At 39.5% G+C, this 18,237-nt stretch overlaps 1 protein-coding gene across 6 annotated transcripts in view; it reads right to left on the bottom strand.

The window, feature by feature from the left end:
- Positions 1 to 18,237, bottom strand: part of MAPK14 (mitogen-activated protein kinase 14) — a 74,757-nt gene that overhangs the window by 35,674 nt on the left and 20,846 nt on the right. For all 6 annotated transcript variants that reach the window (XR_006299135.1, XM_043592974.1, XM_043592972.1 and 3 more), the window contains exons 2-3: positions 13,753 to 13,882; positions 6,823 to 6,881 (exon numbers count right to left, since the gene is read on the bottom strand). Coding sequence is in view for 5 of the 6 variants with exons in the window: in XM_043592974.1 (XP_043448909.1) it covers positions 6,823 to 6,881; positions 13,753 to 13,882 (189 nt within the window). In the remaining variant the exon portion in view is untranslated. The remainder of the gene's footprint in view (positions 1 to 6,822; positions 6,882 to 13,752; positions 13,883 to 18,237) is intronic.

Below are 18,237 nucleotides of genomic sequence, written 5' to 3'. Positions count from 1 at the left end.
CTCCTAAATTCCCCTATGTTACCTTTTCTTTTTGTCCACAGCATTATTGCCTGCTAATACACTAAATTTTTTTTATGCTCATGGTTTATTGTTATCTATCTGTACAATGTGCAAGGAGGACAAAATTATTTTTGTTTCCTGTAGTATCTATAGAAACTAGAACAGTATCTGGTAGATAGTAGGCACTAAATTACTACTGAACAGAATCTAATGACTCAGGACAATGCATATAGAATTACTAGTAGGACCAAGCAAGATACATCTCATTAAAATACTCATGCCAAAGATCTTATCTGGTAAGCAGACCAGATGGTTTTAATGTAAGGAGTAAAGGCACCATTTAGCAGCCATGTAGACAGCTTAGCCAGCTTATTTCACAACAAACTATTCTCCTCATTTAAAGCAAAGATTACTGAGAGGTGACCTCTAAATTATCTGCATCAATCAACCTGGACTCAATATTTTACTATATGGTCTACATTACAGGATAAAAACACAAAGCTAGTCAAAAGAGAATATACTGAGCATACTACCAGAAAATTAGATCATCAATCAGTTGTAAACAGCACAAGGTTATTTCTTCAATCACTCCACCAACAAATATTAATTGTTGAGCACTGGGGATGCAATGATGAAAAAGAGAGTTACAGAATTTAGATGAGAGGAAGGTATTTATGAATATAAACTCCTAAGAAAGCATGATTAGAGCTATAAAATATCAAGGTGCTAGAGAACACACAAAAGAGGGCCCCAACCCATACTTAGGAAGGAGTTAATTGAAGGGAAAGATTTATTTTTTATTAAAAAAAATTTTTTTTTTAATTTATTTTTGAGACAGAGCATGAGCAGGGGAGGGGCAGAAAGAGAGGGAGACACAGAATCTGAAGCAGGCTCCAGGCTCTGAGCTGTCAGCACAGAGCCCGACGCAGGGCTCGAACTCACGGACTGTGAGATCATGACCTGAGCTGAGGTCGGATGCTTAACCCATTGAGCCACCCAGGCGCCCCGGGAAAGATTTATTGAAGGACCCAAACTCTAAGCCAGACCCTGAAGCTTCTTTACCTTTTTAAATTAGCTCATCTGAGAAAAGGGGGACATCTTATTGACCATATCAGACAAAAACTCAATGGTATTAAATGTAAGTCACTGAAGACAGCTACAAGGAGTTTCACCAACTCTCTACCCTTGGCAGGTCGGCAGCAGACCTGCGAAGGAAGTAAGTTGCAAATATACCGTTGATACAGTTAACTCCTTCATCTTTCTCCCAGACTGCTTCTCTTCCTGCATTACCTATCTTGGGCGCTCAGCCTATTTTCAAAGAATGAAAGTATTTCTGTAAGCCCAAACAATGAGGCTGGGTATTTCTTTCACAGTGATGGAGGAAAGCATTACTTCCGAGCAGATAGTGCTTATTTGCTAAATTAGGAAAACAACTCTTCTCTGCCACAAAAGCCAATCAATCATAATTTACTTACACAGTTTTTATCCAAATACAAAACAAAAATCAATGCTTATCTATCAACTCCTTTAACATTCTCCATTCAATCAAATCTCTTTTTCTGTACACTTGACACGTTTTCTTCATTTCTTTGACTGTCTGGAATAAATTTCAACCTCTAAGCCCCATCTATATTTACCTGTTTCTTCAGACCCAATTATTACTTTGTTTAGAGGCTTTCCTCTACTGAGTTTCTCCTGTGTCTTGAGACCCTGTATGTTGCTTCGACATTAGAAATTTGACTTGGTCCTTTAGTTATTTTAGGTAAACATTTATGTTTTGTCTCATTACAAACAGGCACCACATACAACTGGAAGGCCTTCAGTTGTGACATCTTACACAGAACCAATCATAGTATCTACCCAGTAAGAAAGGCTGGCAGACTTTCAAATAATAATCACAGCCCTGGATCAAGAAAAATGTCATTAGAAATACATTTAGAAAAAAAAAGAAAAAAGAAATACATTTAGAGCCAAAAGACCTGAGTTGTATGCAATTTCATATGTAGTATTACAGAATTCAGTTCTTCTCTCGACCACAGTTTCCTCATCTGAAACCTCTAAGTACTAAAGATTCGACTATCTCTCTGCCCCTCCCCCACTCGTGCCCTGTCTCTCTGTCTCAAAAATAAACAAAACATAAAAAAAAAAAAAAAACTTTAAAGATTCAACAAGGAAGAAAACAAACTCCCTACTCTACTAGACCGTGCAAGCCAGAGGGAGAAGAGACACAATCACAAATGTAGGATGGCAACATCTAAGAACAACGTGGAGTGAGGTGTAGACACGGACGGTGGTAGGCTGAAGCTATGCTAGTGAGGGGAAAAAGAGCTTCTGGTGAAGAGACCTTTGAGTGGGTCCTGAAAGAAACGAAGGAGCCAGTCATGTGGATATGTGGGGAGGGTGTTCAGGCCAACATTAGAAACCAGGATAAAGGTCCCACTGGGAATGTGGATGTCCATATTCAAGCAAGAACACAGAGGCCAGAGTGGATGGATGCAGAGAGTGGGTGGGAAGAATATAGATGTGGTCAGGGAGTGCACAGGAACAAATCATGTAGGATCTTCCAGAACCTACCACACTGCCTATGGTTTATTAAAAATTTTCTTCTCTCCTATGAGGAGTCTCAACTCGATCATCAGAGATCATGCTTATCTTTATTTACTGTTACATTCCTCAGAAACTAGTACCGTGCCTAGCACAGGATAGGTGTTCAAATACTGAATGAAATCAGATTAAATGTAATCCAGAAACTCTCTTTACCAATGCAGTATGCTCAGCAGCTTTTATTTACAATGACATAAAAAAGCTACACTTGTTAGGGGTCCCTGGGTGGCTCAGTCGGTTAAGCATCAGACTTCAGCTCAGGTCATGATTTCACGGTCCATGAGTTTAACCCCGAGTTGGGTTCTGTGCTGACAGCTCAGAGCCTGGAGCCTGCTTCAGATTCTGTATCTCCCTCTCTCTCTGCCCCTCCCGTGTTCATGCTCTGTCTCTGTCTCAAAAACAAACGTTAAAAAAATTTTTTAAAGGAAAAAAGTTACACTTGTTAGATGAACAGTCATTTTTATCAAGTTTAACTCTACACAAGGTGATAATTTGCACACTGGTTTTCACTGAAACAACGGTTGCTGGCTGACCCTGTTGTAAGGTCTTCTGCTAGATCACAGCAGATTCTAAAACCCCACTTCTATTTCCTCTTCAAGAACTAAGCAGAGATAAGGAACTCAGGTATAAGAAACCTGCAATGTGAAGGTGTAAAAAACAAAAAATGCAAAAAGCAGTAGAAAATTCCACTTACCATGACAATTCAGCTTTCCTGAAATTTGAGGAAATAGTTCCCACTAAGAGTCCAAAGACTCTTCATTGCCTATAAGCTTGATTAGAGAACTGACATCCCCAAGAAAAGGCAATATTGTTGCACAAAGTTGCAGCTTTCTCTAGGGGTTAGGTTCTAATCAAGCATTAAATGGCCAGTGCCATTTAAAATTTCTGGATTTCTGGGGTGCCTGTGTGGCTTAGTCGGTTAAGAGACTGACTCTTGACTTCAGCTCAGGTCATGATCTCATGGTTGTGAGACTGAGCCCCGCACAGGGCTCCACGCTGAGGGTGGAGCCTGCTTGGGATTCTCTCCCTCTCTCCTTGTGCCTGTCTCCCTCACTCATGTGCTCTCTGTCTCTCTCTCAAAATAAGTTAATAAACACTTTAAAAAATAATTTCTTTGGATTTCTATTGGGAACTAAATATTTGAAGCATGCATATGCATATATATGCCACCTCCCAGCAAACATTACCATCAAGAAGCCAAGAGAAATGTCCAAATGATTTTCAGTCACCAAACTACAAAATTTTGCCATCTGTATAACCACATCATATGGCAGTCAAGAACAGCTTCATATATTCATCTTTTAACTCCACATTTTCCAAACAATCTCTCTCTCTGTTAGATTCACATTGTTCCTAATGACCAAAACTCACTATCTATTGTTCCTTTCTCAAAAGTTATGTTCTCACAGGGGTGCCTGGCTGGCTCAGTCAGTAGATCATGTGACTCTTGATCTCAGGATTCTGAGTTCAAGCCCCATGTTGGGGGCAGAAATTACTTCAAAATAAAGTTTAAATTTAAAAAAGTACATAGTCTTGGGGCGCCTGGATGGCTCTGTTGGTTAAGCGTCCAACTTCGGCTCAGGTCATGATCTCGCGGCTTGTAGGTTCAAGCCCCATGTCCAGCTCTGTGCTGACAGCTCTGAGCCTGGAGCCTGCTTCTGATTCTGTCTCCTTCTCTCTCTGCCCCTCCCCCACTATTGCTGTCTCTATTAAAAATAAATAAACGTAATAAAAAAAATTTTTTTAAGTAAAAAAGTATATAGTCTTACAAATGAAGTATGCACAATGCCTAGTAACCAAGAAGTTACAAATTCAGGAAAATTGTATTTGAATTGTATGATAAATGAAACATGCTAACTGCAACATAAAGGCACAAATACACATAACACATAATTAAAATTCAACTGTAAGTATGAAAAGTACTAGAGATTTTATTAATTAGCACAAAAAATTCATGTTCAAAATTATAGCCTACTCTAAACCTGGCAGGCTACAGAACCACTCTAGCCTTTAGCGCGTCTGATTTGGCCAGAATAGTGGGTTTTTATCTGCCTGCTTTGTTTTAATGTGAATTTGACTACTTTAAGGAAGTACAGTACCAGTATTTTGTTTTACCACACACACCCCCACTCCCAGTTGTATAATGCTGAGCCTCATTTGTGTTAGTTGGCCCTAGAAGTATTTAAATTTGCAAACCTTGCAATTAATTGTAGGCGAAGATGTTTGGTCTCTTATGCAAATTCTGAAATGACTTTGGAAAACTCTGAAATAGCCACAGTCCTGGACAAGCACTAATTTTTTTCAGTGATACAAACATTATAGAAAAATAAACAATGAAATATTTTCTTCAGGCAACCTTAGGTTCACCATTCTGTTTTCCGAGATTCTCCAGTATCAAAAAAGCTTCAGAAGTCAACCACCCCAATTTTCATCATTTGCCTATTAGGTTTAATTAGAGAACCACTGGGGGCCCGGGGAGGCAACGTGACTAGTCCAAGGTCCTATAGCCAATTCGTATCTTGATTACAAATCGGTTTTAAATTTACTTCCTTCCCCCAGTAAGATTTTGATTTGTCAAGGGCAAAGAGTAGTGTTTTCCATTATTTTGAGGCTTTTTCTAACACTCTGCTCAGCAAATATTCAATAAGTGGTGCTGAGATTTCCTCCTAAGAGATAAACTCAATTCTTGTTTATAAATCCAGTAAAACCTTGGTTTGTGAGCATAATTCTTTCTGGAAACAAGCTTATAATCCAAAGCACTTGTATATCAAAGGGAATTTCAAGAACCATTGGCTCAGTTGTGATCATGTGATGTTTGGCATCATGTACTATTTGTATTGCAAGACATTGCTTGTTTATCAAGTTAAAATGTATTAGAAATGTTTACTTGTCTTGCAAAACACTCGCAGAACAAGTTACTTGCAATCCAAGGTTTTACTGTAATCAGAACCTGGGGCACCTGGGTGGCTCAGTCAGTTAAGTATCCGATTCTTGGTTTTGGCTCAGGTCATGATCTTGGGGTTCATGACTTTGAGCCCTGAGTTGGGCTCTGTGCTAGCAGCACAGAGCCTGCTTGGGATTCTCCCTCTCTCTGCCCCTCCCCTACTTGTGCTTGCTCTCTCTCTCTCAAAATAAATAAACTTAAAAAAAAAAAAATCAGAACCCAACTTACACAACGTTCTATGTCAATTATATTTCAATAAAGCTGGAATTTAAGGTGTTACTTCTCTCTTACGGCATAGTGTATCTGCGAATTAGGGATGGGAGGGAGGTGTGCTAATTCAGACACTGGGAAAGCTACAGTAGATTGTTCCATGCACAAGAACACCTGCTGGAATCTATCTTGAACTCATACATGTGCAACCTGGGCATGTGAGGTCATTAATTCCCCATAGAGCAATCCTTGCCAATGGGGTCAGGGGCCAGGGGATAAATCTTCCCCATCTGAGGTACATTCAAACTGCTTCCTAGAAGATTCTGGCAGTTTTCAGCCCGACTGCCCACAGTAGTGACCTCCTAAATAACCCTGTAGCAGCTTTCTCTCCTGCTTCATTTTCCCAAGCCCCTATTACTGGTTTCTGAGAATCTCAGGGTCTGTTTTCCAGGGTGGGTCACAGGCTTGACACAATGAGATGGTCACAACTGGGAGAATCAGCACAATTCATCAGCTTTCTCAACACGTGAGGTCCACCCCTTGTCCCAGGACAGAAATCCAGTTCTTCAAAGAAGAGTGTGCAAGTCTAGTATCATTTCCACACGTAAGTGGGACAAAAAAGAGAGAAGAACTTGTATAAAACCAGGTCCTGGTTTTTTGATGTAAATTCAATGATGCAAATTTAATGATGTAACCTGGAAAGGCGTCTCTTTAAGAACTGGGACAGGCAATGTGAGAACAAAAGTCATAGTCAAAACTGCCTATACTCCTTTCCATGGAACTCTGTAAGGACTCACTACTGAATCTTCACAATGTGCCTTAAAATGATGAAGATACTACTATGTAGGTGACCCTTGAACAAAGCAGGAGTTTGGGCACCGACCCCTCCCATGCAGATTTACACCACACATAATATACCATCTCTGTATTCATCCCCATCCCCTAGAAGAGCTGGATGACAGGAATAAAGAATCTTTTGAAGTCTGTTTACTGCTAAACAGGAATAGAAATAGACTGCCACTCATCATCTAGCAAAGGAAGGCAAATGCAAAAGGTTCACTCACACATCATTGAATTCCTCCAGAGACCTTGCAGGTGTAAAAACATCCAACAGACCAATCACCTATGAGAAAACAGAAAAATCAGACAGTAAATAAATATAGAACCATAGTACCCATCAAGCTTAGTCATTTTAATAGGAACGAATTTCAAATCCTACCATCTCAGTTCAATAACACCACAACATCATACATTTAACTACAACTTATTTTTTACCCATATTATGGTTTTGATTTTTACTTGTTAACATCATTTCCCATAACATATTTTACCACTAAAAACTTCATCTCTTTAGAATTTGCTCACATTTAGCCACTTGTAAATAAGAAGCAAAAAGATTTAGGGCTCTTGACTCACATATGCACTAATAGACTAATGATTAACAAGCAGAAAAAGGTCAGACTTCTAGAACTATTATTACAGTATCATGTTTCTTTTTTTTAATGTTTATTTACTTATTTATTTTGAGAAAGAGAGAGAGAGCGAGTATGCATGCAAGTGGGGGAGGGGCAGAGAAAGAGGAAGAGAATCACAAAGGTTCTGCACTATCAGCACAGAGCCCAACACGGTGCTCAATCTCACAAACCATGAGATCATAACCCGAGCAGAGATCAAGAGTAGGACACTTAACCAACTAAGCCACACAGGTGCCCCAGCATCATGTATCTTTTTTAAACGTATTATCATTCCATGAAAATTTTCCAGATGTAGTCTTCAAGACTGATATTTTTGAGCTCCAAAATACTCTCTTAGTATATAATCTTGGTATTATTCTTACAATAGTCTTAAAATTCAGATACTTTTCTTAATCATCATCAGGTACTTGGATCAGAAAATTTAAAAATTTTTTCAAAAGGCTATCTTTATGGAAGGATAAAGCGAAAACTACTTAATACTCAGTAATCCATGGTCTTTGAGCAGTTTTTCTGGTCGTGGAGTTATACTGATCAATCCATTTATACCACCACCATTCCCCAACCACCATCAGTTACTTCTAAAACAAGAGTTAAGAATATCTGGAAATGATCCTGAGAAACTTAACAGGAACCGATGGGGGAGGGGAAGGAAAAAAAAAAAAAAAAAAAGAGAGAGAGAGGTTAGAGGGGGAGAGAGCCAAAGCATAAGAGACTCTTAAAAAATGAGAACCAACTGAGGGCTGAAGTGGGGTGGGAGGGAGGGGAGGGTGGGTGATGGGTATTGAAGAGGGCATCTTTTGGGATGACCACTGGGTGTTGTATGGAAACCAATTTGACAATAAATTTCATATATTAAAAAAAAAAAAAAAAAAGAATATCTGGAAATGAAACAAATGAAAGCCAAATGGCCTTCATGAAAATTGACCCATGACAGTGGCCTCATTAGCATGTTGCTCTAACCAACCAAGCTAAACAAACAGCTCTGAAAGTAAAATACACCAATGCTCAAAACCTTATCATGAAAAAGCACACTTTTAATTAGAATGTTACTCCACTCATTCAACTACCAGGCTTTTAAAAGCAATTTCAATTATATAGCCTGAACCCAAAAGGGAAAGGCCTTGGAAGTCAAGGAGAATAGCTTTCCAAAACTTTACATCTTATTCCAAAGGAAAGGTACCTGTAAGATCATTACCCAGACAACTGTATACAAGAAAACCAAAACTGGGATGTCTGGGTGGCTCAGATGATTACATGTCCAACTCTTGATTTCGGCTCAGGTCATGACCTTGCAGTTTGTGAGATCGAGCCCCACATTGGCTCCTTGTTGACAGCACAGAGCCTGCTTGGGATTCTCTCTCTCCCCCTCTCTCTGCCCCTTCCTGCTCATGCTTTCTCTCTTTCTCAAAATAAATAAATAAACTTAAAAAAAAAAAAAGGAAAACCAAAATTACTTATAACTGTACTACCCATTATAACTATCATTAACATTTTGAGATATTTCCTTTGATTTTTCTGATATATGTAAAATAAGTTCGGGTTATATTCTGCATACAGTTTTATATCCTGCCTTGTCACTATATAATGACTATTCCCATATCCTCAAATATATTTCATGCTCTACCATTTGTATATACCGTTAATTAACCAATTTCCTATCTTTGGACATTTAAGGAACACTGCAACTGTGCATGTACATGTGTATGTAATATATATTTTGCACATCTTGTATTTCCTTCCAGAAAATAAATTTCAACAAATAGAATTACAGCATCAAAGGATACTGATATATTTAAGGATCTTAGTATTGTCAAATTGTCCTACATAAAGCTGAGGTCAATTTACATTCCCACCAATAGTGTATCTGTGACCTTATAACAGCTCTGAATCGTGCTTTAAATTTAAGTCACATCATTTTCTTTTACCTTCTCCATCGAAACCATAACAGTTTTTCTTGAGTCTGATATACTCCTGGCTTAAGATCTTTGGTCTTTTGATTACTCTGCCCATCCCCACTTGTACTTTAGGTAACTGAGATCTAGAAGTCGATTTTGTTCAACTGTTCCAATATTCTTTAATCATTGATTCTTATTACGTGAGATGTTCCATCTCCCCAATGACAGGAAAAGTTTAAAACAATTTACATTGTCTTACATTATTTCAATTGTGATTGTGAAAATCCTCAAATTAAAGTAAAATTAAAACACTAGATGTCAATTTATATAGGATTTTTCATGTAAGAGTTACCTCAAAGATAGCAAAACAATGTAAGTCCAAAATATTTTCAAATAAAGCTCCAACTTCTATTTGAAAACACAACAAGCATTTTGGAATCAAACAGCTGTAAGTCTGAACTCCACAGTCAGTTTGTGATTTCCCGGATCCATGAACTTATGTCTTTTTCATTCCAATAACCCCAGCACTTGGAATACTGTCTGGCACATAGCACCTCAAGTAGTATTTGTTAAATAAATGAAAGAAAGGAATCCTCTCTGAGCCTCATTTTCCTCATATGAAAGAGAGGGGGATGCGTATTTTTATCACATTGTGAGGAAGATTAAGGAGACAGTGTAACTGAAGGTGCCTAGCACAAAGGACTGACCCTCTGTGGATTACCAAATTAAGTGGTGATCACAGTCCTTAGAGTTTATAAAGAATTACAAAATACAAATCACAGAAACAATCTGAAGCAGCTACTTCCAGTAACGAAATCTGAGATACAAAGCTAATCTAAATTATTCAAATGACTAAGAAGCATGCCTGCAAGAAGCACAATAAACTGATTTGGAAAACATAACAGCACAAGCATGTTAGCAAACAGTCTATCAAATTTTAATTTCTTTCAAAGGATACATCTTATGAGATTAAAACTACCCATGTTACATCAAAGTATCTTTAATTTTTTGTGGGCTTTTACATTAATTACATTACATTAATTGTATTTATGGAGTACTCACGAAAAGGAAAATACTATAAAACGAGTTTCCCAGCATTAAACTGGGGAACTTGGGGGAACATTCCATAATCTATTCACTTCTCAATTCTTATTTTGCTAAATGTTTGTTTGTTTGTTTGTTTATTGATTTTGAGAGAGAGAGAGCACGAGTGGGGTAGAGGCAGAGAAAGAGGGAGAGAGGATCCCTGCTCAGCACGGAGCCCAACAAGGAGCTCTGTCCCACACCGTGAGATCATGATATGAGCCAAAATCAAGAGTTGGATGCTGAGCCAACTGAGCCACCCAGGTGCCCCTATTTCCCATTTCTTGAATGGAAATTTCCTTTTAATTCAAGTTATATTTTAGCCTGTTTCTTTACTCCTGCTTTCAGACACCCAAAAGTAACCCAGGAATCAATTATTTAGAAAAGACATTTACAATACAAATAATCAGCAAATGTCCCTGATGACTGTCCTACAACAGTCAAAAACTGATGGACGAAGTGATACATTTTTACCAAATTGGCACACACTCAAGAGAAAGCCCACTTTAACTCAGAAACCAACAATGTTTAATATCTTTAACACAAGTGCACCGAAACAATGACCGGATCTACCACGGTAAGGTAGATCCCAAATAAAAATTTTTAAAGGATTCCTTGAATAGTTTTAAATTTCAAAATGCACAGATCTCCAGGCCCTTAACTCCAGGCAATCTTTACAGTACCTACCCAGAAGGCAAAAAGCTGCAGCTGGCAAGATGCTCCCCTTTCATGTTTCCTTAGAGCAGGTGTTAATGAGATCAAGGTCGCAAGTTCAATCAGGAATGCACCAGGTAACTTTGTTCAAAGAATAACTCTTATAGGCACAGAGGATATTCTCCCTAGCTCATTCCCCTTTACCCATCTGGTAAATGTGTGTCTGCCATTCGTTATCACTAATAAAAGAAATAAACTCAAGATGACATATTGATTCTGAGTCCAGCATTTTTGGGGAAAAGATCACATGTGCATTTGGCACCTAGAAATTACATTTGTTACCAATACTTAATATTGTCAAGAGTTTTAAGCTGCTACTGTTTTTGGAGGCCTGGTGTTTTTGGAGGTACCGTGGCCCAAAAGAGCCATTTACTTATTTATTTTACAGATTTTATTTTTAAGTAATATCTACACCCAATGTGGGGCTCAAATTCACAACCCGGAGATCAAGAGTCACATGCTCTACTGACTGGGCCAGGCAGGCAACCCCCAAAAAAGTCATTTAAGAAAAAGAAAGAGGAAGAGAAAGAGGAAGATGAAGGAGAGGAATTCCTCTAAAAATCCTCGATTAAACTTACTCGGAAGCCTTGGCTCTTCCCTGGGTAAAACTACTTTTACACTGTCGGTTCCTAAGGGTTTGTAGAATAGGCTGACGTTCAGGAATTTTTCTACATGGAGTCAAAGTCTGTTAGCCCCTTCCCATTCCTCCTTCAAATACTTGCCAACAGAAGAGAGAACTCTGAAACGTTCAGCCATGTGCCTTCTTTTGTTCAAAACCAAATCACCAATACTTAAGCACAGGTGTTCTACATTCATACTGCTGAAACCTAAACATGTTACCATAAAAAGACCAACTGCTATTAAGCAAGCTGCTTATACAACACCTTGTGTAGATTAAAATCCTAATACTATCAGTCCTCTTTTTTAAAAGATTCTTTTAGCCTCTCCTAAATTAGAACAATTATATCCCATCACTGTGGCCTTTTCGTTTCTACAGAGTGACCCAAATGTAACCAGCCTAGTATCATATAAGACACATTTTGAAGTGTCTCATTACAGAAAACTAACGCACAAAAAACTAAATAAGGCTGTTTCTTATGACCAGTAGAAAAGCCAAGGCATGGATTCAGATAACCCAAAAGAATCCCTGCCCTAAACATTGGCTTAAATGGTCTATGAAGCGAGGCAGAACAATAAAGTATGGCGCTGCTAATCTAAACCAGATGTTCGTAAATGAGCGCTGGCCACATCAGTGGGATCCCAAGGCCTCCTGAAAGTGCTTTGGGGTTCCATAAATGTTTGGCTTGTATTCCATTTTCAAAGTATTCTTTATTTAAAAGCTATGATAATGTCTTTGTCACATTTATTAATGTGTAATGAAAAACAGCATACACACTCAACTGTGTTAAAAACCAAATGTAAACGCATCAGTTAAGCTGCCAGGCCACCTTGATTTTATGCAGACCCTGGAAGGGAGCTTCTCCTGCTGGCTTTTTCCATGTATATCAACTTCTTGTAAACATGTCACTGATTGGGAAGGCTGCAGCTCTGCACGGAACTCTTTAAAAACTCAGGTTTGCACATGGATGCTCATGCACACTATACCCAGGAATAGAAGTTACCTGTGGAGAACAACTTGCTCAATAGGATGCAATTAAAACAAACTATGAAAATAAATAAGAAGCTACAGCTGTAATGACAAGAGCATCCATAGTCCAATTCCAAATTTAAGTCTCAATGCTCCCAATGTAGAAGAAATTTGTACCTTGGGAAGCAAAGGTATGTTAATAAAGGATCACATCTCTGTAATTTTTTTCTTACCATGGGAAAAAAATTCAATTATTAAGACAGAAAAGGTCTGAATAGCCAAGTAATAAATTTACAGATTTTGAATTTTTTTCTACACCGTAACAATCCATAGGGTCAAATGATTCTAAAATCTCTATCGCCACTGTTTCTACAATGCTACAAATTTTACAGATCCTTTCATACACAATCACATAAATTCTTTTAAACTTGATTTTTTTTTTTTTAATTTTTTTTTTCAACGTTTATTTATTTTTGGGACAGAGAGAGACAGAGCATGAACGGGGGAGGGGCAGAGAGAGAGAGGGAGACACAGAATCGGAAACAGGCTCCAGGCTCCAAGCCGTCAGCCCAGAGCCTGACGCGGGGCTCGAACTCACGGACCGTGAGATCGTGACCTGGCTGAAGTCGGACGCTTAACCGACTGCGCCACCCAGGCGCCCCTAAACTTGATTTTTAAATTTAGGAAAGTAAGTATCTTCAATCAATTGTTTTTTTTCTCTTTCAGCTAACATTGCAATTGCATCCTTTTATTTACTGCATTGGGGTTTTTACGTTTATTTATTTTGAAAGACAGAGTGTGTGTATGTGTGTGCACTCGTGCCAGTGAGCAGAGTGGGGGTGGGGCAGAGAGAGAGGAAGAGAACCCCAAGCAGGCTCTGTGCTGTCACAAGCAGGCAAGCACAGAGCCCTACTCAGGGCTCAATCTCACGGAACATGAGATCATGACCTGAGCTGAAACCAAGAGTCGGATGCTCAACCGACAGAGCCACCCAAATGCCCCCACGGTATTAGGATTTTCTAGGATTTTAGGATTTTTTGCAGTATGGCATTGCTTTCAAATTCCCAAACTGACAGAAAGGAAAAAGTTATATTTAACTTAAACGATGTCTTTGTCACATTTATTAAAATGCCTGAATTTGGAAAAGCTGTCTTGAAAAAGATTAAAAAGGAAAATTATAATATTAAATTACCCATAAAATAACAGCAGCATTTATTCTTCCTTGAATGAATAACTTACATTTTCATGTTTCATATGTTTAAGTAACCGCAGTTCTCTGTAGGTCCTTTTGGCATGAATGATGGACTGAAACGGTCTGGAGAGCTTCTTCACTGCCACACGTAACCCAGTTTTTGTGTCAAAGGCAGCACTAAGGAAAAAAAACAACAACACAGGAAGAATTCATCATTAAATGTGCTTTAAATATTTCAAAATCAGTATTTATAAGGCTTTTCCATTTTCAGATTAAATGGGTCTACACAAAGATACATAAAAAGTATAAAATATAAACATAAAAACTAAAACAACCTATAATCCCACTATCCAAAGTAATCTGTTATTTATGGTGTTTCCTTCTCATCTTTTTTTTGATGCATCTAAATCAGGGATCAGAAAATTTTTTCTATGAAGGACCAGATAGTAAATATTTTAGACTCTGGGAGGCTTAGGGTCTTTGTCACAACTCCTCAACAACTCTGTGGTCGTAGAAAGCAGCTAGACAATAAATTTAAAAATGGATGTAGTTGTGTCCCAGTTAACATGAAAATAAGCAGCCACTTCATCTACATGAGCCAATAGACTGATATATAAAGAGCTGGACTCTGTTTTCTCTGATGTAGCCTTCACTGTCACCTTGCCACCAAATACTGCCTGACCAGAGAGGAGGGCTTGGGATGCTTTCAGGGCAATGAGCTGGCACGACAATTTCCTGAGCATCTACAAAGTATCTGCCACTTTTTAGAAGCTTAGATGTAGTAAGGAACAGGTCAACAAATCTCAGCCCTCAGGGGATGGGGGGAGGGAAGAGCAGGATAATAAAAATAATTTCAAATAGTGATGAATGTTAGGACTAAATAAAACAGAATGGGACAAATGAAGACAGCCAGTGGGGTTTTGCTACTTTAGCTAGAATGTCTGAGGAAGTACATTTGAGCTGAGACGACTGAATGATGAGAAAGCAATAGCCATATAAAGGTATAGGGAAAAAGAACGTCAAACAGAAAAAAACAACAACAGTATTATTAATATTTATGGAGTCTTTATCATATACCAAAAACTATTCTAGGCCCTTTACATTAATTTTTAAAATTAAAATTAAAATAGTTTTTAATCCCTAACACCCCTACAAAGTGAATGCTATTATCATTCCCCCAGTCAGAAACTCGGAAACTGAAGCACGGAGAGATTAAGCAACTTGACCATGATCACAAAGCTAGAAAGTGGCAGGAGCAGAGAATCTGGATCCACAGCTCACGCTATTAACCACTTTGCCATGCTGCCGCTCAGAAGAGCTAGTGCAAACAAAGGAAAAAAGAAACAGTGGTAGAAAAACTATGGCGTGCTGGAGGGCACAAAGATGGCCTGTGTAGGTGGGACACAGGGAGCAAGGGGAGAGGAGAAAAGAATGAGGTCAGAGGCATGGGCAGAGGCTAGATCATGTAGGACAACTACAGCAAGAATCCTGATGTGTATTTTAATCATTTTTAGAGACTGGGCTAATCCAATCATGCCGCATCCTCCTGTTTATCTCAGCCTCTAATGGGCATCCAAGACTTTGGGATCATCTACCATGACCAAACTCTTTCCCATGTGACTCTGTACGTGTTCCAGAAGTTCCCCTCCCTTCACTCCCAAATCCTTACACTGTGTCCTTACTCTTCAACTCCCAATTTGTTATCGACTCCTGTAAATCTTCAACCCCTTTTCTGAGCCTTCCCTCCAACTCTTTGATTTAATTGAAACTAGGCTCTACCTTGAAGACACTACTTGTCTTACAGCCCTGCCCTTAGCGGGCACATCCCAGGTACCTCAAAGCTAGCAGGTGGGGCAGATGTCCTCCTTGCCAACCATGCCTACTTCCAGCCTCTAATTCTCCATTAGTTCCATTCTCCCTGCTACTATAATCCACTGACCTGGAATTTTCCATTATTTACCAAAAAGTTAGTTCCTATCTCAAAGTCTCTCTCCACCCTCAACATCTGTCATCATTCTTGGCAACTTCAACATCCAGGTGGAAGGCACATCCAACATCCTGGCCTCTCGGTTTCCTGACCTCTCCAGGAAACTCCACCTCGTCCAGCCACCTCCATGGTCACACCCTGGACCTCTATCTCCACCAAAAGCTGCCCTGCCGACACAATTTTGAATGCCAGCACCCGTTTTCCATCACAAACCTTCTTTGCCTTTCAGTTTACTTCTAGTTTAATTGTATCCTGACTACAACAAGTTGTGGACCTCATCGTCATTGCCTGATTCGACCCTTCAAGCCCTCTCCCATCTTCATTTTCCTTCTCGCCTGGCTTAGACTGCATGTTCCCTTGTGTGTTTGCCTCTCTGTCCTATACTCACCTGGATAAAGTCTGACTTTGGGTGATCTCAACTATTTTTATTTCCCTTGTCTGAATCCAAGAACAAATTGTGGTTGAAGAAAAAAAAAATGGACAATCATACAGACTGGTTTCATTCTTAATTTCTGGCCTTGCCCTCAAATAAGGCTCTCAAAACTGCCACTTTTTTTTTTAAGAAATTTTTTTTAAGTTTACTCATTTATTTTGAGAGAAAGAATATGAGCAGGGAAGGGGCGGAGAAAGAGGGAGAGAGAGAAAGGAAGAGAGAGAACCCCTAGTAGGCTCTGCACTGTCAGTGCAGAACGCAACACAGGGCTTGAACTCATGAACCGTGAGATCATGACCTGAGCTGAAACCAAGAGCTGGACACTCAACCGAGCCACCCAAGTGCCCTAAAACTGCCATTTTTTTTTCCCTAGGAAGTCCATTTTCTTACTCAAAGTCATCATTTGACACTGTCACTCTTTTCAAACCTCCAATTCACTCTCTTCCCTCAAAGTTGTCCTTGGCTTCACTGGGAAAATAGAAACCATCAAAGGGAAGCTCCATCTGCCTCCTGGGTAAGTCTACAAACCCACCTGCAGTTGGACCTATCTTCTCTGCTTTGTCTCTTGCTCTAAGAACACATGTCCTTTCTTACAAAAATCCAAGACCTCTCACTTTGGAGCCATCTCCCTCCTCCTTTCAAGTTCTTTACTCCTTCATTCCTTTTCTCTCTCCATTCTGAGTTTCTGCCTATCTTTTGGATCATTCTCATCAACATAAATATGCTCTAGTTATTTCCCACCCTCAACAAACAAACAAAAACTTAACCTTGAAAGCTCCTCACTACAGTTAATGTTCTCCAAGGGTTCTCAAAGTATGGTTCCTAGACCAGTAGCATTCGTGTCACCTGGGAACTTATAAGAAATGCACATTCTCAGGTGTCACCCTAGACCTACTGAGTTGGAAACCCTGAAGTGGGTCCAGCAATCTATATTTTATGAAGCCCGCCACATAACTCTAACCCACAGTGAAGTCTTTACCTCTGCCATTCCACAGACCAGCAACACTGGCATTATGTGGGAGCTCTTTAGAAATGCAGAATAGGGGCGCCTGGGTGGCGCAGTCGGTTGGGCGTCCGACTTCAGCCAGGTCACGATCTTGCAGTCCGTGAGTTCGAGCCCCGCGTCGGGCTCTGGGCTGATGGCTCAGAGACTGGAGCCTGTTTCTGATTCTGTGTCTCCCTCTCTCTCTGCCCCTCCCCCGTTCATGCTCTGTCTCTCTCTGTCCCAAAAATAAATAAACGTTGGAAAAAAAAAAAATTAAAAAAAAAAAAAAGAAATGCAGAATCTCAGGCCTTAAAGTAGAATCTACATTTTGACAAGATCTCCAGGTAATTCATGTGTATCTTAAGGTGTGAGTCATTTCCTTGGCTCCCATTCTTTCCTCAACCCATTACACTGAAACCGTTCTTCTCGGGTCATTAATGACCTGTTACCAAATCCAACTGCCACTTTTCTGGATTAGAAATTGACATGGTTAACACTTCCCCTTTCTCTAAACACTCTCCATTCTGGAGTCCGTATCAGCACATTCTACTGGTTTTCTGTGACCTCTATGGCAGTTCCCTCTCTGTCCTCATTGCATGTGGTTCCTCTACTTGAACTCTGTTAGTTCCTGAGGGCATGGCACTAGGCCCTCTTCTCTCTCCTACATTCTTCTGGATAATCTCATCTATGTCCAAGACTTAAATGCCATCTTATATTGAAAACTCCCAAATCTCTCACTGAAATCCCTTCTCTGAGCCTGACTGCCTTCCTAACATCTCCATATGAAAAACACATAAGCACCCTAAAGCTTAGCAAGTTCAAAACACCTATAACTATTCCTCTCCTTGTCTCTTATATTTCAATAAATGGACTTTCCATCCAATTGCTCAAGTCAGACATCTGAGTATCACTTGTTTTCTCCCTTTCCTCCAGCTCCAGCCTCCTGGTCCCCATCCAAACCTATCAGCAAGTCTTGTAGTTTCCCATCTCCAAAATACATCTCTAATTCAACTTCTCTTCATTGCACTGCTAACATACTAGTCCAAATCATCCTCGTCACCAGCCTGCCTTCTTCTGCTGGTCTCCCTACCTCCTGTTTTGTGACATTCTTTTTCTTTTTTTAAATT

Source organism: Prionailurus bengalensis, chromosome B2, assembly GCF_016509475.1.
Source record: "Prionailurus bengalensis isolate Pbe53 chromosome B2, Fcat_Pben_1.1_paternal_pri, whole genome shotgun sequence".
In the NCBI taxonomy this organism is placed as follows: Eukaryota; Metazoa; Chordata; class Mammalia; order Carnivora; family Felidae; genus Prionailurus; species Prionailurus bengalensis.
The sequence above is the reverse complement of the archived record's forward strand: the minus strand, read 5'-3'. Positions and strand labels throughout refer to the sequence as shown.